At 35.7% G+C, this 25,463-nt stretch overlaps 1 protein-coding gene across 1 annotated transcript in view; it reads left to right on the top strand.

The window, feature by feature from the left end:
* Positions 1-25,463, top strand: part of CALCR (calcitonin receptor) — a 74,467-nt gene that overhangs the window by 22,868 nt on the left and 26,136 nt on the right. The window contains exons 3-4 of the mRNA XM_036328166.1: positions 21,349-21,431; positions 25,174-25,324. Of these exons, the coding sequence (XP_036184059.1) occupies positions 21,349-21,431; positions 25,174-25,324 (234 nt within the window). The remainder of the gene's footprint in view (positions 1-21,348; positions 21,432-25,173; positions 25,325-25,463) is intronic.

Below are 25,463 nucleotides of genomic sequence, written 5' to 3' on the forward strand. Positions count from 1 at the left end.
CCGAAGGGTAGGGGGATAGGAGTACCTGCACCCTTTTCATTTTTGCTGTCCCTTTTGGCCTAGTTCCTGCAAATAAAGTTGTTATTTCATATGTGAAAATGGACTCTAAACTACCTGGCACTAAAAACAAAACAAAACACTGAAGGACATTGTTGCTGGTGTTGTGTTATTGTTTGAACATTATAGGATTGATTCTCAGCCTATGAATCATGTTAGCAAAAAGCCTCCCATAATAAATGGGGAAATAGCTTGTTGTCAAGTAAGTTGGAAAAGTTTGCCTGTATATATCCCAGAGCCTTATTCAAACTACCAAAGGCTCTTAGAAGCCTCGCTGTTGAAATACACTTTTCAAGTTCTTGACCGCCTTTCTTGGTAGTTGATGAGTTGTCCAGTAGGTGGCAGAGTGTTAACACTCTGTTAATGGCCTTTCCTGTTAAGAGGAATTTTCTTAAACTTGGTTGGAAAAGAATCTGAAGGACTTGCTTTATATGGGCAGTGTTAAAACACACATGCAGCATATTTCATTTTTAGAAATATATGTTGAGATTAAGTAATTGTTGAGCTTTTATATCTCATTTGGGGTTTGTTAACTTTATCCACATTCATTACGCCTTCTTCCTTCAAATATTTCTGTGAGACACTTCTACCTTTTTTTCTTAGAAATAAGTAGAAGCAGATACAGATTGAAAGTGGACTTTTCAGAATTGCAAATATTTATTGGAAAGCTTCTTGAAAGTGAAAATTTGTAGAGTCAAATTAATGATTTAGGAATTGCTGGGAGCTGATACTGCTGTCACACACTTTGCAACTGAACTTAGTAGTGGCTGAGCAAAAAACAGGAAGGACATACCTACAAATTATGCAGATAATTCAGGCAAAGCATCAGTGCAGTCCAGTTATTTGAATACATCAAGTAGGTGTTTTGTCATCTTTAATCTATCCAGATATTGTAGTTGCCTAATACCCTTTTCCAATCGTCCCAGTTTCCCCAGGGTGTCATTTTTCTCTCGTGTGTGTGTGTGTGTGTGTGTGTGTGTGTGTGTGTTTCACCTGATGGAAATTCTTGGTTACAATAAGTTAAATTATAAAGATACTAAAATCTGCCAACTTTGATCAAATTGACAAATGTCTCCACTAATTTCTCTTTAAGGGGCAAATAAAACCACCTCACACACTACGTACTAAACGCTGTCTCACCAAGTCATTATTTTGAGAAGCAAAGCTGCTTAAGTGTTCTGTACTGGGGGAAAAAAAAAAAAAAAGATTACACCTCACATTTTGACATATTGTTGTATTTAAATAAAGTGCAATAAATGATGAACTCTGTCACTGTGTTGTGAAGCAAATCATTGCATTTCATTATGTTGCCAGTCTGAACTCTCCAGAAGATAAGATTTTCAGTGACTTACACTGAATTGCCTAGTTGCACTGTTTAAAGCACTGCTCCATCCGCACACCTGGTAGTTGGGGGTAGATAAGCTCCTGGATAGCCCCTCTGGAATGTACTTGCCATTGTAACAATATTTAAACACTGCTTGTGATCTTTACGTCTCAGGTGAGTTACAAAGGTACAGAACTGCATTCGCTTCGCATCCCTCTACTTAATCAGGTCTTTGGCAAACCTTCAGTCTGCAGAGGTCAGATGGTCTGAATGAATTCTAAGGCCAACCTCGTCTTTTTTTTTTTTTAAATATGTTATCTTTTCATCTTGATACCCTATCCACAAATCTTAACCTAAAATTATTTTCCTGGGAAACTTTCTATGAAAAACGAATACCTTCAGCCTCCAGAGTAATTGTTTTTATATTCTCTAATGTCAGCCCCCTAAGCTGGGTGTTTCAGGTGGTCTTCAATCTGAAGATGCTCGGGAAACAAACTGGGAAATGCCATAGCTGAGAAGACCTCGTTCTATCCATTCTGCCAGATTTCCCCTTCTCCCTCTCCACTTTCCCTAGTTAAAAGGGCATAATTGAGAATTTTGAGAATCACCTGAAAAATGTTACTGCCCTTCAAGATTAAAAAAAAAAATCAGGATGCCTAAGAGTGCTTTATGATCATTCCATCTGTAACACTGACATAAACCTCCAGGCAAATCGCAGTGCCCACATGGTGTGTGGTCTTGTCTCATTGTACGCTGGAGATGGAGAGAGCAGCCTGCCTAGTGTGCCGCCTGGCACCTTGTTAGAACGAGCTGTTAATATCCTCTTAATATTTCCTGAGGGTTTCTGCTCAAAAGTTTTCTGAAAATATGCCATTCTCCTTCATGTTAGTGTTTTCAGAGTTTGTAAATTTGTGGCAGGTTTATTTGTTTTCTTAATAAGGGGGAAGGCAAGGGTGTTCAGATGTTTCACTCATTTAGCCCTCTTATGCAAGGGAAACACCAGTATGGAGTGTAGCAAGGAGGCTCCTTGTGTGCATTCCAGTCCCACCCCCTCTGATGATGAAAGCAGGGTGACATGAGGTCAGTCCCACAGTCGCAGCGGGACTAAAGTTTAACTTCAGGAAGCTGACAGCTACTTTTATTTAGATTTTTTTTTACAAATTAAAAGCACTGTGTCAAAAATCCACCAAAAGTAATTGGTAATAGAAGCAAAGAAATTCCAGCCTCAGAAGTCCCATGAAGTCATCTCTATACCTCTTGCCAGCAGAGGGTCTTTTAAAAACATGTTCTCAGGGTCCTGGCCAGCCTCGCATCAGCTGCCCCAGAGATGGGGCTTCCATCATTTCTCTGGCAAAACGTCATCGAAGCCCAGCAGGCAAGGTCTTCTGACCTGCATTTCCCAGTTCAGTACAATCCCAGGACTGGGAGGTAGCGCATTAACTTTCTATTAAGTGCAACTTCTCAGCCAACATTGGCTTCCTTTGAGCCTCTGCATCTAGAAGCAACCTTTCCATGGCAAAGTTCAAATTCTTTTAATATTTACCATCAAAATTATCTTGCCTTTCCAAATCTAAATTTAGCAAAACCAGCACTCCACACTTGGTGGACGGACAAGATTTTTAAAGTACGTGGCATGAAAAGCAATGGCACATGTGAAAGTCACAGTGTATTGAAGTGTCTAATAGGTTCCTTTTTCCCCCCCGGATAAGAATATCAACAGGAATAGCATTTATCTAAGGCAGAGGTTCTCAACCTGTGGGGCAACCCCTTTGGCGGTCGAATGACCCTTTCACAGGGGTCGCCTAAGACCATCCTGCATATCAGATATTGACATTACAACTCATAACAGTGGCAACATTACAGTTATGAAGTAGCAACGAAAATAATTTCATGGTTGGGTCACAACACGAGGAACTGTATTTACAGGGCCAGAAGGTTGAGAACCACTGGTCTAGGGCCTCCCACTCTGCAGCGTAAGCCAAGATACATTACTTCATGGGTATTGAATTCTTTCCGTTCCACCAATTTAACACTCAGCAGGTCCAATGGCGGGCACGAAGCAGCCGAAGCAGAAAGCCCGGGCCGGAGTAGTGTGCAGCGTGTTCTCGGCCCTTCTCCCGCAGCCCCGGGAAAGGGTGGGGCCGCTCTCGAAAAGATGAGTTCATGTTCAGCCTGGGAAAGCTGCGCAGCAGCCTTTCCTGCTGCTCGGCATGAAATGAGCCATGAGCAGCATGAAATCTCTGACCACAGGTGTAGAGACTCGCAGTGACATAAATATCTGCTGTGCAGCAGTTGGAGGAGGGCTGTGGGAAGACTGGCCACAGGCTCCTCCCGGCCAAGTCTGCCTTTGTAAAGAAATGCTCGTTTAGGCCATACTGTTGCCAGGGAGCGTGAGGAGGCTCATCTCAGCTCCCCATTAAAGGACCCATAGAGAAGAATTAGAGAAAGATAGGGGTGCATACTTATCTCAGGCCATTCTAAGTAAAAGAGTAAAAGAAAAAAATCATAACGCGCAAAACTGGTAGGTATGTTTGACCACAGACACTTAAAATCTTCTATGTGTTAAATTTTAAAAACACGCATAAAGTTTACAAAGACAAATAAAGGCAAAATTGTAATCTAGATGGCAAAGTATTAGCAATACAACTATATAAAATGTTTTAATTCTTTTAAAAAATGAGTTTAATTGATATGAAAATATGCAAAGAAAATGGGAAGCAAATCCCCAAAAGAGGGGTTAAGTCATAAAATACATGAAAAGTATTTAAATTCACTAATGAGATATATGTAAATTAATGTAACAAATATACTGTGTTTACCTATGAAACTTGAAAACTTTTTTAAAAATGTCACATTCAGCCTTAGGATGTAGAAAGGGGACACCGTCTAATTTCAGTTTAGTATCAGACCAAATTTTAATTACATATATTTTACTTATTCATTTTTTGCACCATTTTGTTGGTTTCTTATCAATGTAAGCAGGATACAGTTGGATTTTTAACCAAATTAAAAGTCTTTTAATGGAAAATATATTCCAACTATGTTTATTGTCATATTGGCATGACTGATCTTAAGTTTTGCTGTAAATTTTCTAGTTTTCCTTCATTCTGCATTTTTTATGAAGTCTATGCATTGCTTACTTTTAATTTCTACTTAAATTTAAAATGTGGAAGTCCTATAGAAATTATTCTCACATATAAATATAATTACTAATCATAATAATTATAAACAGACCATTACAGAAAAAATATACAAATAGTAAGAAATCTTAACTACAGTAGACTTTATCAGACTCTTCTAATGCCTGTAGCAGATTACAGGGATTATTTACAAATCCAAAAACCCAGTTTGCAGTGGATGGTCACAGGCCAAGCCCTTTAAGAAGGACGGCTAGTTCCAGCCACACAAGCTCCATATCCATCAATGGACAAATGAGGGGAATGGAACTTGACTTGGACTCTGCCAAACTGTTTTCATGTTAACATACAAGTCACAACCTTGAGATGCCCTCGAGGCCATACATTGTCTGACATTTAGCAAAAGAACACAACACTCCAGCAGCTGATTTTTTAATTATAAAAGTATTTGATGCATTGTTCTGAAGCCAAGACTTAATGGGAATGCAACAGCGAATGCATTTTCCCCTAGTTTCTATCACTTAATTTCTTTTCTGTTGCTCTTTATCTTAAAAAGAAGTCAGTACTCAGTTTCATGTTTCATTTACAAAGCCTATGATTTTGTTACGTTAGAGTTTATAATCCAGTTTGTATCTACTGTTCAGCACAGTGGAGGGAATTTGCAGGGCCATCATAGGTTATAAATTATAAACTCAAAACACAACTGCAGTGTTGCCATCTTTATAAGGACTCCTTGAGTTGTAATGCCAAATCATTTGTCATTTTGCTTAATCAAATTGAAATTTTGTTATCAACGACTCCTTCCCAATTGATTGTAAATGGGGAATGAGAAGGGTTGAATTAAGTTGATTTATAGAGCAATGCTAATGTTTACATATTCCCAGTCTCTATTATACCACTTAAATGTCATGAAGACATATATCCTTTCTTTAGAGGTGTCTTAAAGTTCGAGCATACTTTAAAAATAGGACAACTGGGAATAAAAGAATAAAACAATACAAACTGTTTAGCAGGAACGAGAAGAAGCCGAGTTTATCACACATTTAAAATAAATTGATTACTACTGGGCACTAAATTTGCCTCCAATTTTTCTATAAGTTAATGCTAATAAAGAAACATTGAGTTGCATAAAGATTAAAATAGCTAGGAAATGTGTCAGCAAAGATAGTGTCTACTGGATCTCATGCACATGACATCTTATCCCATGGCTCCATTTTATATAAAGTCACGTTGAGCAGCAGCGAGAAATCCTTCCCACACAGTTTTGCCGAAGGTAGGGCGACTGCACGCAAGTGGACAGTGTTTTATTTACCTGCCCTCCATACAAGAGACCGAATCCTAACAATCAGCTCTGTCCTACTCAGGGTACTCATGCAGCTCCTTCACACCTACGGAGCACTCCCCAAGTTCAACACTGAACTACCTGCCCCTCAAATCCTGCTGAATTAATCAGTGTTTTTGATTGCACACAACAGAAACTAATTTGTAGTTGCCTTAGCAACCCGTGTTTTGTTGGATGGCTCCTAGGGCAGCTTACAGAAGCTGAAGGCAGCTACTCTCTACCCCCTCTAGGGAATGGAACTAGACATTGAAAGTCTGCAAGAAGCCTGGCAGTACTTTCTTTCTAGCTGTTCTCTCTGCTGCTCCCTGATTACTGACTTCATTCCCTTGCAGGCCTGTGCCATTCATGTCAGAGGCAAATTGCCCCACAGACCCTTCTTTGACATGAGTCCTCCAGTTCAGGACATGCAAAGACATGAACGGCCTCTTCTTACTCTCAGGGCTTTTTTCAGTTCCCGGAGCACAACATGCTTGCTTCCCATCACAGTCTTTGCCATGGAATGCTCCTCCTTTTACACAGCCAGCATACCTGTGCTTAAATTAGGTATCCCACTTAAAAGTCTTTTCTTCCAGGAGACCTTCCCTTAATTCTTAGGTCATTCATTCATTCACTCATTCACTCAGCAAATATGAGCAGCAGTCACATGCAAAACCGGATATTGAATGAACACTGGTCCCTGTCTTCATGGAGCTTATAATCTATGATAAATAAATAGGTTTATATTATGTTCAATATGATAGAGGAAAGCAATAGAATAAAGAATAATAGGGGGAGCTCAGGATGGTCAGAGAAGGCCACTTACTTCAAATCATATCTCTGAAGGAAAAGGAGTCAGGATTCTAATCCAAGAAAGGAATCAGAATGTGCAGCAGCTCCATGGCACACTTGCAGGATTGAAGGGAGGCCAGTATCCCTGAAGATACTGAGAAGATGGACTAGAGTTTAGCCATCAAATAAAATGAGATCACTCCCCCCAAAAGGTATGGAGCATAAGTAAATAATTAGTCATCTACACCCCAGATTTGGCTGCAGGCACCAAATCTGTTTGACTGATAGATTAATCTTTTTAAAATTTTTTTAAAAATTAATATATTAGGTCGGCAACACCCTGCACTCCACACTTATATCAGGCTAGATTCAGACATTTATGTTGCTTGCTAGTTCCCAGAATTCCATTGGGAAGGTACTATAAGCAAATTGTATTGCTGTTGCATGATCTGTTTCTGTGGTTATGTGGAAACACCTAATGAAAAGTTTATAATCTTTGAGGTTGCTAATATGGTGGAACTTGGAACAGAGTTTGAGAAAAATAGGTCCTTTTATTAGCACTTTTTGTTGCTTCACACTTTAATAAACATTTTACGAGTACTCAATTAAAATTAATAAAATTATCTTACAACTTTTTTCTTTCTTTTTTTTAATATATTTTATTGATTTTTTTACAGAGAGGAAGGGAGAGAGATAGAGAGCTAGAAACATCGATGAGAGAGAAACATCGATCAGCTGCCTCCTGCACATCTCCCACTGGGGATGTGCCCGCAACCCAGGTACATGCCCTTGACCGGAATCGAACCTGGGACCTTTCAGTCCGCAGGCCGACGCTCTATCCACTGAGCCATTCCGGTTTCGGCACAACTTTTTTCTTAATATTAGTTTTCTTTTACTTATTTTCAGAGAATTTTATACTTACAGAAAAAGTCACAAAGAATAGTGAAAGGAATTCCCAGTTATACCAATTAATTTGCTTTATCATTTTTCATAATTTTGGGGCCATTTAAGAGTGAGTTGGAACACTGTGACTCTTTACGCTGAACTACTTCAGTGTGTATTTTCTAAGAATAAGCATATCCTCTTGCATAACCACAACTAAGTTCTCAAATTCAAACATTAAACAGGGATACAACACTCTTATTTAATCCACAGTTCATAGTTAAATTCCATCACTAATTTCTTATATCCAGTATGACCCAAAAGAAACTTCATAAAAAAAAATACAAGAAAATTAATATCACTAAACATATAAAAGAAACAAAAAGCTTTCCTCTTGAGGGGGAAAAAATAAAAGGCTATGCTCTCTGCTATTCTATATAATTTTTAGAGATTTCATTTTTTTCCATAATGTGAGAAGCGCTCAGTTTTCTGCAAGATCCCTAGTTTTTCTTTCGAAAAGCAGTTAACAGAAACATTAACATTTCTTAAATAGAAGTAGCTGGCACAGTAAGGCAGATCCTTTAAGCTGATCAGTAGAGCTGGAACAAAATTAATGCCCGGGATTGGTGACAAAGTGTGCCATTTACTTCAATGAAATAGCATATGCCAGTCTGGGGGCAAAAAAGCATTTAGCAAAGAGAATAGCTACCGGGATTTACTTTGCATTTTAAAACTGCTCTTTACTTCCTCCACGCACTCTCAGTTTCAAATCAGTGACTAGAAGCGCGAAATAACTTTTCGAGAGCCTCACTGGTTAACAATCCCTTCTTCTGGGAGAGAATAGCAAAATATTAACCTGAATAGATTTCCTATCTTGGTACATGCACAAAAACACATGTGATTTAAATAAATAGGTGAAATAACTCAATACAACAGAGTTTACGAAGGCACCTTGAGAGATTTGAGAGGACACAGATAACTACTAGTATGTCAAAGTTAAAAACATTTAAATTCTGTTTCTAACCACAGAACTTTAAATATCACATGTTAGCTGACACTGTTCAGTCTAGTCTGATAGTTCTGGGAATCACACACTGTGGTTCAGTCTGCTTCTAACTTAATAATTAAGTCAGAAGAAAAAAATGATCAACCTGCTTCTTAGACCAGGAGCATATACAGCCCTGAGAAAACAAGCCAAGACTATTTACTTCCAGTTTTCAGTATGGAATCCTTTTCATTTTGAAATTATTTGGCAATTTTCTATATATCTCAACTAAAAACTACTGTCTCTGAGAACATTCATTCATTCACACATTCAAAAGCTCTGAACTTGAATTTGATAGAAGCAGCAGCACAATAATAATCATTATCTATCTATATATATATAAAAGGCTAATATGCAAAGTGTCCCCTCAGGAATTCGACCGGGAGACCCGGAGTTTGATTGCTGGCTCTGATGAGCGCTAACCACCAGGGGGCAGCGTGGAATGAAGGAAGGCCCCAGCCAGCAGCCAGGGAAGGAAGGCCCCGATTGACCCAGATCGCCAGCCAGGCCTAGGCACCCTACCCGTGCGTGAATTTTGTGCACCGGGCCTCTAGTATTATAATGAAAAACTTAAGAAAGACTTTAGTAAACATGTCATATAATCCTCATACCTACTTACATAAGATAGAGGTTCTCAGTGTGTCCATTTTACACGAAACTACTTAAGTGCTAAGGAGAATAAATGTTGAATCAGACAGGGCTGTACACCTAAGAAATTTAGGCTTGCATGGTGAATTGCCCAGCTAGGTGGTGGTTGTTCTTTTTAATATAAAGAATAAAATTTGAATTTCAGCTTCTTTGTTATAAATTATCCAGTAGATTTCAGTTGTGTGATTACCAGGGTCGCCTAGAAGCCATGTCTTATGATTAGAAGAAATGCTGATTGCATTTGAATACATATAGCATAAACATAGAATTGAAAATCACAGGTCAACAGGATTCAATGACAGTGCGGCTTATGCTCACTTTGTGTTTTTCATGAGGAATTGTGGGAGAATGGTTAATAATATCCATAAAATAATCAGTAAATAATGTTAAGAGGCAATACAGTTTACTGAGTTAGGAAGATTAGCATCTATCACTGACTATTTTAGCGATACACAGGGCAAGTTTTTAATTCTCTGAGTCTTCATTTTCTCTTGTATTAGGTGAAGGTAGTAATCAGTCTCTTGGTTTTTATATAAGTTGAGACATTATACATAAAATACCTAGTGTCACTCAGTAAATGTCTTTTGCATGAAAACTTGAATAGTTCTGTATGGGTTTTTATATATTTCTGAACACTGTAGGCTCTCTAGATTTGTGTCTGGGTAAATATTTCTTATAGCATCTGTGTCTCTCTTCAGTAAAGCCTTGTGATACAATGATTTTTACTGCAAAATGGAGAAATGGAAAATGTAATGAAAGTTTCACAAAAACTTTGTCCTCAGCTCTGCAACCAGCGTTACATGTGAGTCTAATAATCATTACCACTATCTTCCCAAGAATAGTTTCTTTTGACACCGTCATTAGCAAGACTTTGGAACTTTGTGGGAAGGGGTGCTAACAGTAGCAGAAACAGAAATAATATCTACCCACATTGACATCTTATTCAAAAGAATGGAAACTATTTTCGAATGAGTCAGCTGTGCAGCCTCTGAGCAAATGTGTGGGTCTGTGACCAGAAATCACATCTTAGGAGGCGGCATGGTGTAGTGGGAAGTGAATGGGCTTTGAAGGCAGCTTCTCCTAGTTTACACAGTCCAGCTTCTCCATTTACTCCCTGTGTGGTTTGGGTCATGCTTCTTAATCTTGCTCAGCTTTACGTTGTACTGTTCCAACAGGAATTACCAATACCTGCCCTTAGGGCTGTTGTATATATTAGAGATTATATGCAATACTCGCCAAACATTTGATAGGTATGTAGTAAATTATGTTTCTTAGTCATATATTTAGCTACTTTGATTCAGAACTTTAGGACACTGACAAAAATGTTCTTAGATTCCTCCTTTAGATCATGCTTTTTAAAGTGGCATCTTCAAAATCATCCTTCTGTTAGAAAAGGGGATCTTTTGTTAGCCAGTGGTGCTTGATTTGTCTTCCACTTTGAAAACATGGGGTAGAGAGCTGCTCTCTAGGATGATAACAGTACACAAACTGCTAAAAAAACAACAACAAACAAACAAAAAAAAAACAGGGAGGTAAGAGCAAACTACTACTGAACTCTTGAGCAATGACCTCCAGATCTGTTTCTCAGAGAAATAACAAATAACGTTCATGGCAGAAAAATCCCAAGTACTTTCTGAATTTAATGGGCAAAGGACAAAAGACTCTAAAATGGTGATAGTGTACCTCTCTAAATCTACAAGTGTTATTCCTTTGAAGGCCTTTATCCCACCATCTTTTTTTGAGCAGAAAAGTAATATTCAAAATTGGCAAAATGAACTAAGAGAGTGGACAGTTAGCCAGCTGGAACCTATGATCACATTCTTTTTAAATTTAAGGCCAGCCCTAGCTATAACCATAATTCAAACATGTCTTGGTTTTCTGTGGCTCCTGTGTATACCAGAGACATATGAAGGAAAGCTAGATCACTATTTTCCCTACTGGTTTGGCAGTATGGTAATCTTCTGTAAAACGTATTAACCAAATAAGTTGATACTATATCTAGTGTGCCAAACATTTCTGACCTTGACCAGGAAATAAGAAGTTATCTTTCACATGAAAGACATTGCATACTCAGATCTTTTTTGATATTTTTCTGCTTTGGACATGAGCTATCAAGGCTTTCTGATGTAGATATGTGTTGAATTCCTGTAGAGTCCTCTGGGCCTTTTGGCAAAAAAGCACCCCTGCCATTTTTATGCTAAAGAATTGCATCCATAGGCCACAATCTGTCCACTATTCCATATCCTAGCCAGATGGACTGTTCACGGGTCTGTTCTAATTTGGGAACCATTTCAGTTCTGAAATGAAGTGCCTTAATAATTTTGTTGCATGTGAATCAGCCATTGACTGAAGTTTTGGCCCACCACTAGGAGCAATTATATAGCTTTTTCATTACTATCATCATCCATCTGTAAAGTCCTGTCAATAAACTGCATTCTCGGCTGCTAGAGGATCTTTTTTCAATGTAGCCTCTTGCATCTGATTCTACTCTGCCTCAGGTAAAAGGGATGCAGCAAACAGCACATACAACAGAAGGGCTAATAAAGATAGATTAGTGACTAGTGCATAGTGGGGGCAAGTGTGCACCATCCCACTCTTGGAACCAAACCCTCCTCCCAATACTGAATATAACTTAGTATGAATGTTAACCGCATTGGGAGCTTTGTTGATTTATGTATTCAGTATACTAAATAGTCTTCAGCTATCATTTACAAACAACTTCTGTGATAAGTCCTTGATGACAAGTTCATGGTATTAAAATTTTAGCCACACATTGAATTTTGATGAAAACTTTGGCCACCAAATCTTTGGGTTGTTTCAATTACTCTAAAACTTCTATTAGCAGCGGCTTTCACTGCTCACGTCACTCTTGACATGGAAACCAGTGTAAAGAATGACCAAAATGAAAGAAGTAAGGATTCAGCATGTATTTATATAATTGTATGACCACATGTAGTTGTGTTTCCATGAAAGTCTTAAAATGCTTTGAAGAATAAACAAAATCAATAAAAATGAATATTTTTCAAATTCTCTCCCTAGATTGGTAATTTGCTAATTTCTCCATCTTGCAAGATGGTTTGTGATTTTCAGCTCTATTTTGTGATATGTAAAAGCAATGTATGATTGAAGGAGATATTCCTGAAGTCATAGGGCATGCAAGTCGGACATGTGGAACACCAAAGGTGACAATTTAGCAGCTGAGGTCCTTGCCAGTATGCGAAGACTTTCACAGCAACTCAGCCTAAGTTCCCATACTTCATAATTTTCATTCCATCATTGCCTAAAGCCAATTTTTCTTCATAGATGAAGTCACATTTGGCATTGATATAGTTATTGATTGAGTTATTAATTCAAATGCACTAATTCTAATAAATTCAAAGTAAAGAAATTAAAGATAAGAATTGAACATTTTGTCCATAACATAATTTATAATTTGGGTATAATAATGCGTTTAACTTTTATATTCCACTGTGTTCTCTCTAGAGAGCCTTTTATCCAGGCACCTCCAGGTAGCTTACAGCCAAAGTTCTCAAATATTAGCTTTCGTGGGAATCCTCTGGGTTGTTTGTAAGAACACTGATTCCTGGGGTCACCAGCAGAGATTCCGGCTCACCAGGTCTGGGGTGAGACCAAAGGGTTTGCATTTCTAACAAGCTCCCAAGTTGCCAATGCTGCTAGTCCAGGGACTACACTTGGAGAACCACTGGCTTCAAGGACCATCTATCCTGCTAGGATTGGATTTTCCATCAAGGGGCCGTTTTGAAATCTCTAAAATGAGCAAAGAATTTTTCTCCCCTGCTTTATTTAGATATAATGGGCCTATAACATATGTAAGTTTAAGGTGTACCGTGTGTTGATCAGTGAGCAAAGAATTTACATAAGAACACTAGAGTTTTGACAGGGAGATACTTTGAATATCATCTAATCTTTGTTTATTCCTGGAAATTCAGATTCTTTTCATAGATGGTGCTGCTCTCCTTAGTCAAAGAAGTTAATCACATCAGCACCTGCATGACTAATTGCCATCTGTGCTCTCTGGAACCTTGCTAATAGGAGAGCATGTCAAAGGTCTTTAATGAATTTTAAAATGTTCCACTTATAGATGATTTTGAGCATTTTTATGTAAAGGAAATTATGGGCCTCCTGTCTAATATATTTCATTCCAAATAAATGAAATTGAGCCAACCCTTTTGTGTGATGTGGCATTAAAGTCGAATTAAAAGATGGAAATAAAGTCTGTAGTTACATCATCTATATAGCTTCTAAAATGAAGAAGGAAAAAACTGGGCCACCAGCTGAGCCCCCAAATAGGTCTACCTGTCAGGAAAGGACTAAGGAGTATTCTCCCCTGTCAGGAGCACACATATATATCTCCCGTTCTTAAAAATTAACAGAATTAGCCATAGCTTAAGCCAAGCAAAAACCTGAATAATTTCATTTATGAACAGACAACCTCTGTCTGCCACTGACTTCCTATGAGGACCACTTAATCTCTCACTGTATTTCTCAGTTCCATAATAAGGGACAATTATGTGGACCTGGCCCCATCATTACATGAGAACACTATTAATGGAAAAGAGCTCTTTTAAGAACTTAACTTTCTGAAATACCAATAATGGTCCAAGCACTCATTAGTATATTTGGTTAACCAATGTACCTGAGAGTTCACAGGTATCCAACATGAGTCCTAATCTAGAGCAGGGAAAAAGAAAGAACTCTGTTTTACATATAGAAATGTAGCAATAGTGACATGTGTGAGGCATTTGGTTATTATAAGGGGAGAAGTATAAATTAAAGTGGTAATCTAAATGCAGAGGACAATTTTGCCTTCACATATATTAACATTAATTTTATTGTATTTACCTTTTCAGTAACTACTATATTTTAGATTAGTAATCACTGACTTTGCTCAAACCTTAGTCATTTCCTATTCATTCATTCATTCATTCATTCATTCAATGAACACTAATGCCTAGTGTTCTATTTGAACTGTGGCTGGTACTGCTCCTTGACCCTACATTTTAATAAAAGTCATGTAAGTCTCAGCTACAAGACATGCAAACATGAAGTTAAAATAAATAAAAACAACAAGTGAAAAGATGCCTGGCATTTATGGGATATGTGATTTAAAAATAAATGAAAATCCAAGTATCAAATATGCAGGCTTTCTGGTTCTTCAAATTGTTGTTTTACTTTTAAACTATATGAAATACATACTTATATCTCTATCATATGTTCACTTGTCAAATTTCATTCACTAATCGATTCATCCATGCATGTCACAGGCATGAAAATAAATTAATTTTGCAGTAATCATATTTCAGGACAGTGCTTACAGCTATAGAACACAGCATTACTCCAAGAAAAATTAAAGACCGAGGTTTCCTACAGAAATAAAACCAAACATTCCTCTTTCACAAAATCTCCAATAAAATTGGTTAAATAGTATACATATATAAGTTTCAGGCTAAATTAAGAACTTGAGTAATGGTAAATCAGAAGCCTTTTTCAAGTATTTTGGGACAAAACAGAACATTAGTATTATGGAACTTGGACCGTAGGAAATTTCACTGTGGCTTCTCCTTTGTGTTTAATGTGTTCTTTAAAAGCAAAATATGAATAAGATATATTTCTAATAATTTAAAGACTTTAAAATTTGTATTATCTTTTAAATAAAATAATCACTTTTGATATATTTAAGTAGAGAATAATATTTTAGAGCTTATCTATATTATATCATAAAAATTTGAATTTCATAGCAATTATTGAAGGTGTACTTTGGACCAAATACTGTGCAAATCTCTGGTGGTGCAGAAATGGGTAGTCTAGAGGTTGACCTGAAAGAGTTGAGGTTAGTGTTCATCTTTGTTATTAGTGTACAGGATTTATTTAAACACAGACTTAACTTTTGGACTAATCAGTATCAGAGCATTTATTGAGCAGTTTTTGACTCTGATGAAAAAAGACTAATATTTCAGAGCAATAGACAATCGTATTGTATATTCTAGAACCTAAAATAAGCCATTAGATGAATATGCTTCTTTAATAAGCTTACTAAATTAAAATTTAAATGTTCACACTTTGAGACAATGAATAGCAAACACTTCATCTCTGTAACGAAAACTGAGCAGGTCTGTTTTCTCCAAAAATGCTTCAGTTTTAATTGTTTTAACCCTGAAGATAGCATTTCTTCTCCCACTACATCAAACCTGTATGAAGTAGCACAGAATTCTGCCCTCAAGAAATGGGCTTCTATTTAGGGAAGTGCTTCTGTTTTTTATACTTCTCTTTTATAATAGCTATGGGCCATTGTTTTGTCTCAGAAGCTTATCTGTAAAGCTCTTCCTAGACAATATTTTGAAGTGAGCAAAGTTTGTTTTGGATACTTTCTTTCAAAACCATTCAGTCACTTTTTGAAGATACCTATTTCAGTTGTTTGTCATTATTAATCATAGGGTATAAAAAATTTAAATAATCACTTTATTATTAAAAAATTACAAAAGGAAATAAGTATAAAACAAATTTAAATAATTAAATTTTCAAATTTTATAAGCATATAGGGTTTATAGTTGGAACTGATTAAAGTTTATATGAAGATTTTGAGGACACCCTTTAACTAGAGAAAAAGACAATATTTAGATATAAAATTTGAATATAAATATGTACTTTTAATGACTTAAATCCCTAGACTAAAATCTCCAGCCTTGATCTCAATGAGTATACTGTACGATGGTGCTGATATCCAGAAGGGATAGATTACAACCTGACAAAGCAGACCCAAATTGAGTTCTTGGCTCATGGCTCCTTTTGCTTTGCATTTATCATACACAGTATGACCTGCTCTACCTCATCTTCTGTTCTCAACCTTAATGTAAAGGCCTCTCTGCCTTTGATGGGACAATTATTTCACTTACTAGTTTGAAAATAGTTCTGAGAAATCCAAACAGGTAGCTTCTGGGATAACCTGCAAGTCCCCAGTAGCCTAGCAACTTCTATTATACTAAGTCCAGATTTGTAAAAAATTCAATTCCCTGGAGAAAATTACAGCAGGGAGTCACTGCTAAAAGGTCATCTCTTAACATATATTTTGAATTGGTCAAATGAGAAGATAGGAATATGGAGAACAGAGGAAAGATAGGATTGTTTAAGTGACTTCTAACAGATTATTGCAAAAATATTTCAGCCTCAAGATTTTCCCAGTCATAGTAATTATAATGGACGTTTTTAAAGCACTTTGTGTGTGTGCAGGCACTTCTCTATGTTGCTTTAATTCTCCAAACAACCTTATAAGGTAAATATTTATATTACTCTTTTATTTTTAAAGATGAGGAGACTGACACTTGCAGAAGTCACACACCCTAAACATTTCAGTTTTATAGTAGAAACCAATAAGGACACAAACGACACTTTACAGCAGACTTTAGTATGAGTGTATCTGGAATGAATTTTCTGAAAAGGTTGTAGGTATCACAATCTACTTAGAGGCAAAGGGTTTAAAGATACAGATATTTATAAAAATTATGAACACACAATTTTTATTTTATCTAAATCTAATGTTTTGATAATTCTGTGAAATCAATTGCATATGTGAACTTCTTGTGAAAGGAGAACATAAGTAACATGATCAATAAGTTTATGGAACAACTTGAAATTAAATTTACTTACTTTGGACTAGAAAGCATTCTTCTTGAGCAGAAATAAAATAAATAAACAAATAAAATACATGAGATACAAGTTTGTAATTTGGTTGTAACTTGAAAGCGGAAATTATAGATATATGTACAAAATGTTGGAAAAAATAGACCAAAATATTAGAGGTGGTTGTGTTGGGGTCGTGGGACTGTAGCCAATGTTCTTCTTCCTTCTACATATACTTTTCATTTTATTTGAGTGGTTATTACCTCTATGATGAAAAATACTGAAGTATGGAAATAGGAAACGTAATTACAGAGTGCCATAATCAGAGTCTTGGAGTTATAATGATATTATCTAGAATAAATTTCTATAAATTATGGGCATCCATTATTTAAAAAATTTTTAGGGAGTAATATGCATATTTGTTAGATTTGAGATCCTAGAAACTTACTATGTCAAAAGGAAACCTACCTAATTATCAAGTTTTATATATTAGAACTAGATATTGGATTTTTAATATCTACTTATTGGAAACTTCTTTATATTAACCTAAATTTTATTTTACTATTCTGGCTTAAACTTAAAAATGCAGAATGATCTCTAGGTTTAAAAAAGAAATTAAAGGGAATGTTGTGCTCATTTGCTAGTAATTTTGAAGTGCTGTTTTATTCAGGGCACTCTGCTAAGCACTAATTGAGGCTTACCAAGACCAATAGAGTAAGTCCCATGGAGCTCCCAGTCTAGTTGAAGACATGAAACATTTACTCAAATAATGGTTGGGTAACCAATTGAAGACATTAGAGAGAGAGACTGTAAAATGAGGGTGAAAATTAAATGAGGCAACATATATAAAGCACTTTGAACATTGCTAATACACAGTCAATGTAATAATATTAGATATTATCACCATTGTTATTATTGTTATTTGCAAAATTTTTTCTTCAATGTTGATGAGATACCACTTTTTAAGGTGATATGGCTGTTTACAGGGCACATGGAAAACTGACCAAATAACCTCAGTCTATCATTTGAGAGTATTTTAAAAGGCTAGTTTAAAATCTGAATAATTTTAAGATCCCATTGAATATTCCCCTTTATAATTATAATGACAGAAGATAGTATAAAAGATCGATCATTTGTGTATGAACAGAGGGTGATGTGTAAAAGTTATAATCAGAAACGGAAAAAACTTACTAAGAACACATAAAAACTATCCCATAAATGTGAATCTCTTCTAATAATCTTATTGTACAAAGAGATCAAGGTTATTATCTTAATTCTGTAAGCTAAGGACTTTCTACTTTCCTGACTATATCTAGGTCCTTTCCCTGACCTAATAGGCTTTCTAGAGACCAGCCTTAAATTCTAGTTTATCCTCAAGGAAAAATAGAACATGCCCAGCTCACAATAAAACAAGTGTCTGCATACTGAATGCTTATTGCATGTCCAATGCTTTATGAATCCAACCTCCTTGAAGTTCACATTAACACTTCGAGACAGGCATTATGATCCTATTTTTCAGATGAGAAAATGGAGCCTCAGAGAGGTGGGTTGACTTCCCCAAGGTCATGAAGCTCATAAATGCCACAGCAGGAACTCACACCTACCTTGGTCACATCACGACGCCGTGTGGAAAGTTGAAGAAGTTTTACTAAAAAATAAAAAAACAATATTTTAGGAAATACTACCTTTTAAAACATATATAGAAATTTCAAGAATAAAACATGAGAACAACTCACATGAATGGAATATAAAAGCAAAAGAAATGTATTTTTTAACCAGCTTTTCTCTGAGAAACCAGTGGTTCTACTATATTGTATTCAACAGAATGTCTTAACAAATAAATACATATATACTTTTACTCTGAGGAGATGTTGTTAGTAAGATTGTTTTTTTCATTCTAACATTGATTTAACTTGACCTTCCTTGAAAATCATTTATTTCACACCCTCTGTGGCACTTTTGAGACTTCTAATTGGGGATTGCTCATATCCCAGTTTTCTTGGAAGTCAGCATTACCTTGAGACCATCCTAGAAGCTCAGTGTCAGGAGGAGGAGTCAAGATTCACCAGCAGGTGAAGGCCCCATCTCTGACTTTCCATTATGGGGGAGCATTATGGGGGAGCACCTGTTTCTTGCAGCAGCTCTGTGTCTGGATTTAGAAATGAACATGTATTCAGCGAGTGTTAATGGTCACTCCTGGCCTTCATGGGGCCTTTGGTTTGCCTTAAATATTTTGTTTCTTACATAGCAGTCTCTACTGCCTATTAACTTGATGCTGGTCCCTAAAGACAGTAATCCTACATTGGAAGGAAAGTGGTTTTTGTAAATATGTCAGTGTTTCCATTTAGGGAGGAAAAATAATTTGCTGAGTGCTCTTTAGAACCAGATAATTTCCCAGGGAACTGTCCAGTGCTGTTGTTGGTGTAAAGGGGCAGATGCCGCCAGACCACATGCAACTCATCCAGGACCATCGAAGAGCCTCTTTCTCTGAATGAGAGCTGCTTTTTAATTAGACTTTTTAGGTGGTCTGTGTGAGTCATAGTAATTCATACTATCAAAAACACAATTATCTTAAATAGTTTAGGGTCTCCAGCTGGATTTAATTAAGCAGAAGGAGCCCCCCCCCCCCCCGTTTATACTCACCAAATGGTCGTTGATTTCATCTAAATTTTAAAAGTCCTGTGTTATGTATGTTTTTAAGGTTCTGAATAACTTTTTTGTTTTTGTTTTTACAAATTCTGGTATAAAACAGAAGAAGTGCTTTTCTAAAATGAGAAGCCACTGTTAGTTACTGGGAAAATGAAAACATGGGCTGTAGAGTCAGAAACGCTTGGGTTTGAATTTAGTTGCTGCCTCTTTACTAAATAGAGGACTTTGAATAAGTCTCTTACTCTCTCTGAGGTGCAGTTTCTTCCTCAAGAGGAAGAAACTGAGATGCCATTTACCACAGAGGGTTGTTGGGAAGGTAAATAACAGGACGCCTGGCCATACCATGTCTCCAACTAATTTAAGAAGATTGTTAATCGTAGCCTACAAATCCTTCCCCACTCTCACTCCATTCCCTTCCCTTCCCACTCAGCAACAATTACTATTATTCTAAAATTTCTAGTTATTATCTCCATGATTTTTAAGATTACATCTGTTTATGACCCTAAGCCAGTGATGGCGAACCTATGACACACGTGTCAGAGGTGACACGCGAACTCATTTTTTTGGTTGATTTTTCTTTGTTAAATGGCATTTAAATATATAAAATAAATATAAAAAATATGTCCTTGTCTTACTATGGTTGCAAATATCAAAAAATTTCTATATGTGACACGGCACCAGAGTTAAGTTAGGGTTTTTCAAAATGCTGAGATGCCGAGCTCAAAAGGTTCGCCATCACTGCCCTAAGCAATATACATACATCCTTTTATTCACCTTGTATATTTTTACACTTATCTCTGTTCTTGGCTCCAGGTCACCTCCTCCATGGAGTCTTCCCCGATTCCCTAGGCTCCAGCTCCTTGACTGTCCCTGACTTTAAGATTGCTCTTCTCTAACCCTTTCCCCAAAAAGAATCCTGTCATTCTCCCAATTAACACTCTGGAGGTTCCCCAATTCTCCATAGATCAAGGTTTTATGAAAATTATACCTTACATTTCTCAATTTTATGTTAGACTTACCGATACATAAATCGATACAACTTACTCTTTTAGGCACACTGTGTAGATACTAACTCATACCTAACAATAAATATAGTTTTAGATGCCATTATAACTACTCATCCCTAGTTGAAATATTGTTTAAACACAAATCCCATTGATGAAAAGAAACATGTATATTTTTCATTTTTACTCCTTTATTATCTTATGTAAAACCAACTGCAGTCATGAAAACCTGTTAGGTCTGTTTCTGACTTTCATGGTCTTGAATTAAGAATGGTGACTTCATAGGTGACACAATCACTCATTGTTGTTGGAAGAATTTTTTTCTTAATAGCAACTTGAAGAAAAAAAGAGAAAAGCAACTTGAAGCTTAAAGAAAAAAACCATAGGAAAGAAAAATGCTCAAGGCTCTAAATAAGACTCCTTAAGTAAAAGTTGGCCCTTTAATTACCTAGAAGGCATGACTCTTAATCCTTTACAAGCCACAGATTTTATTTGTTCATGCCCAACGAGCTGACTTCTTTATGGATGTTTCCATTGCAGTTTTCAGCAGTTCTGTTGATGCCACTTGTTAATTGAAGTCCACATTGATTGCTCTTGATTTCTCTGAATTCTTTGTTTTGGTCTTGATATGTACAGGTGGCTCCGGAATGCCTTAAGGGGGACTTTAGACAATCCTTTCTGGCTGACAGAAGGGCAATGGTACATGCAGCTACAAGCATGCTGTTCTTACTTGGGGTGTTTTGGGACATGGATCCTCTTCTAGTCACATAGAAAGACAAGAGAAAGAAAGACTATACTCAGTAGTAAAGCTATATTAATTTAAATGCCTTTTTTTTCTTTTTATACTTTTCTAGGAAATAAAAAATCGACTTCAAAAGCAACCATGCGGATCCCATATAGCACTCGCTGGTGCTTAATATTCTTCATCTTCATGAATGTAAGTAACACAAAATTATTCTAAGCTATGTTAACCAAGAATGCCAAAATATGGAAGAATGTTTTTGGTAGGAGTGAATGGACATTAGTCAAAATAAACATTGCTCTCCAGAAGCCAAACTAAGTTCCTCAAAACTGTCATTTTCTTGAAATTTTGCTAAGAAATCTCCCCTCAGAACTTACACTGATTTAGTTTAGTGTTAGGTTTACCCAGAAATGTGAGCATTGTTGGTTTACAAAAATGTAGCATTAATTAGAGATACCTCTTTATTATCTTGGATCTTAATATTAAAGATTAATGATGTTTTTGGATGAAATGTTTTTATGTTAGATACGTGACTCTGAGTTACAGTGTCTGGGCTGCTGTCTTTTTAAAACATCTGAATTCTTTCCATCTGTTTATTGATTCCCAAGTGTATTTCTTACCAAAAACTCACTCAGAGTTTTAAGTCTTGACATACCACTGTCATTCTATAACTCTCCAGCCTTTTAAATCATGTCCATTTTATGTAATTTGTATTGTTTTATTCCTAAATTATTTAGCAAGTAATCAGAACTATAATTGTCTTAGAAAACCCTATCAATGCCTATTTTTTCTCAACTTTGTTAACCCACCATCACATAATTTTAATAGCACACAAAAGGGAGATGAGTAAATTTTATATACATAAATTTGGAGTTGTCTTGATCCACATCAGAACAACAATGGCCAATTAGTTATAGTTGACAGCAAATATCACTTAGTATCTGAAACTGTTTGCATAGGGTTTCATGATTTCCATTGTCCTTTAATGTGTAGTCACTGGCTTACAGATTTGCATAAATTTCACATTACTCAAGGAAATATTACTAATATTCTACAAATGTGAATTTACTTTTTAAAGAGAATTTTTATTTTGTAATGTTATACATCAAATAAATAATTTATGGGGATAAGCCCTTTTTGTACCTATTTGAATAATGAGTATAGTTTATTTTATTATGTAAGACTATCATATTATCTTAATCTTTAGATAAAGTACAGTATAATCCAGTATTTAGAAATGCAGGTACTTTGATATCATTGGAAATACAATAAAAAATATTTAACATTGTAGAAACAATCAGAATATTTTATTTCATCTGTAAATGTCCAAGTCTTATTGCTATTCTATAGATGCAGAAATATAGGTATATTGTTCATATACTGATATTGTTATTTTTCATAGATTGAGTGAAATCCTATCTGATCAACTATATATGAATATTTCTAAATAATTTCATTTCATAAAGCATATGATTATATTAGACATTGATACAAGGAAAGCTAAAGTAACTACTAGATAATAACAAGGAAGTTTGAGTATTATCCCATCACCTTTTTTATGATGAAGGCTACAGATAATTTTTGGTGTGTTAAAAAACTGAAGCAGGGCACTTTTATTCAAAACTTTTACCCGATATATTATAAAATTCAAAGATTGTAAGAATCTCTTACATTTGCATGAACCATGGACAGAAATGTCCTATGGTTTGTGGGCATCTCTTCACTAGCAAAACATAACTGCACAGGCCACTTCAGTGGTTTTGTGCTCTCTTTGCATACAGAAATTTCCTTCTCTATCTGAATTTGAATTATATATTTTATTTGAAGGACTTGTCCATAAAACCTTTTTTACCCATCAATTTCCTTTCACAACACTCATTATATTCCACATTGATACTCCTTAGAGAAAAGTAAATTTTTTAAACAAAATGACATTGATTTTAATTACTCTAAAATACTTCACATTATTGTGGAAAAAAAACTGCCTGTATATTTATTGAATTCTACCAAACTGCTTCCAAATGGACCTTAAAGTATCAGTTTGAGTCACAACATTCCATTAGCCTCATCTACATGAATCAAAACCGCCCACTCACTTCCTCTCCCTTATCTGCAGTAATGCAATAGGCTTAGGACAGTGCTTAGCACATAGTGAGTGCTCAAAAACATGCTAGTGATGATCATAATGACAACAACAATGATGAAAAGCATTTTGATGATGTTTCTTTAGCTGATCCCCCCGTTTGCTTTGAATTTATTACATATGCAGCAGTTTGGGTGTTTACTGCTTAAGTAGAAAGTACATAGGATATCAACCAGGCATCTGATCCCACCTCAAAGAACCAGGACTAATACTTTACAGAGTTCTATTTTATCCTTTGTTACTTTGAAAAGTATAAGTAACTGAAAATTGCCAATAATTCTTACACATACATTATTGCAAACAATTTCTCTGTTTGCAAACAGTTTCTATTCAGATGTCTTGCTAGCACTGCCAAAACAATTCTAAGAGGGAACTACCTTCTTCTTGGTAGTAAGGTTTTTCTTTCCCAACTTGTCCCCTTTCTCAGATCCCTACCAGATTTTTCTAGTAATATAAGATAAAATATCTGGCTATTTGACTAGTACTATTCTCCATTTCTTATATTCAAATATGCCTTCATGTTTTTATTCTTTGAAAAAAAGCTGTGAGTTGCTCTTTCTTGTTCCATTATGAGATGATCTCTAACCCATACCTTCAGCTTCCTGGTTGGTCTCTCCCAACTAATCAATTGGACATCTGAAGCCTCCCACAAGAATTTTACCAACACTCTCCACTCACAACCTTCACTGATCAAAAAGCTACAAAATATATTTCATTATAATTGCAATAACATTAGCTAAAATGCATTGAGCCTCTCATGTCCCACCACTTTGTATTTGTTTTAGCCAGGTTCTTTAATATCTAATTTTTTTTACTCCACTTCTTACTATCAATACATTTTGGAAAACTTCAATGTTAGATTAATGAGACAGAGAAAAGTCAAATAAAAGTATGTTTCAACAGATAGAGAGGCAAAGAGTATTCCTAACTTCTGAAGAAGAAAAGTCAGTGCAGGCTGAAGCTTGCAAGTCTTCTTAAAAAAAATCTCCATGCAGAACCCAGATGTGAAAAATCACAGATTCAAACACCACTAAAATGTCATAGCCACAAAAGAAATTGGCTACTCTAGGAACACAATTAGACAGTGATCTTTACACACACATTTTGATAAACAATACCTAGGATGGTGATAAGGATTAATTGAGACTGACAAAACAAATGTCAGACTGTACCAAAAATGCAAAATATCTAAAAGTAATAATCAAGATCTACATTGATTTTCACCCATGCAAATGAATGACTCTGTATAGGTGATTTGTTGATTAAACCAATTAAAGGGATTAAGGCCAGTTATTCAAAGCAGAACATCTCAGAACAGATTTGTTTGTTCTATGTAATAAATAGAATAAATTTGTGGCAGTGTGCACAATATAAGCACAAATAAAAACCAGCTGAAGAAATCCAATAAAAAAGCTTATTTAGTGCACTAATATGTATATCTAGTTTAAATAATATGATTAATGATTCTTAAGAGTTCCAAAGACAACAAAGTTGATTTAATATTCGTATTTTTTGGAAATTAGGTTATTTTCTTTGTATACATCTAAACTTACAGTAGTAATATAATTTTTAAAATTTTGTATGATAAAGATGTGCATGAGTTTGTATGGCTGCTTTACATTTTCAATAGTGAATGGAATGAATGTTATAAAGCAAAAATATTTCACATGGAGATTATGTATAATTGTTTATAGGTGGAAAAATAAATGTTTTCAAATTTTTTAAGGTTTCATTTATTTATGTAAACACCCATTCATACTCTCTATAATTAACTGACTTTTTTTTTTAATACAGTTTCCAACCCTTCTTTCCTCTGTTGAAAGCAAAATCACCGCTCCAAAAGCAGAGGACTCATTTCTGGTCAGATTAGGAAAATGGAAAATGCGGATTGCAGAGGCCAAATGTCTACACCGAATGGAAAGGCTGCCCCCATACCAAGGAGAAGGTAAAGAGAAGGATGTATGTAAATACGTGTTTCAAATATCATTGAAGGTTTATTTTCTCCCGTGAGTAAATATATATTGACTGATTTTAATTTAATATGCCAGCAGTTTTAACAGTCGTTTTCATACCATAGTATTTTT

The sequence above is a fragment of the Myotis myotis genome, unplaced genomic scaffold, assembly GCF_014108235.1.
Source record: "Myotis myotis isolate mMyoMyo1 unplaced genomic scaffold, mMyoMyo1.p scaffold_m19_p_11, whole genome shotgun sequence".
NCBI classification, from domain to species: Eukaryota; Metazoa; Chordata; class Mammalia; order Chiroptera; family Vespertilionidae; genus Myotis; species Myotis myotis.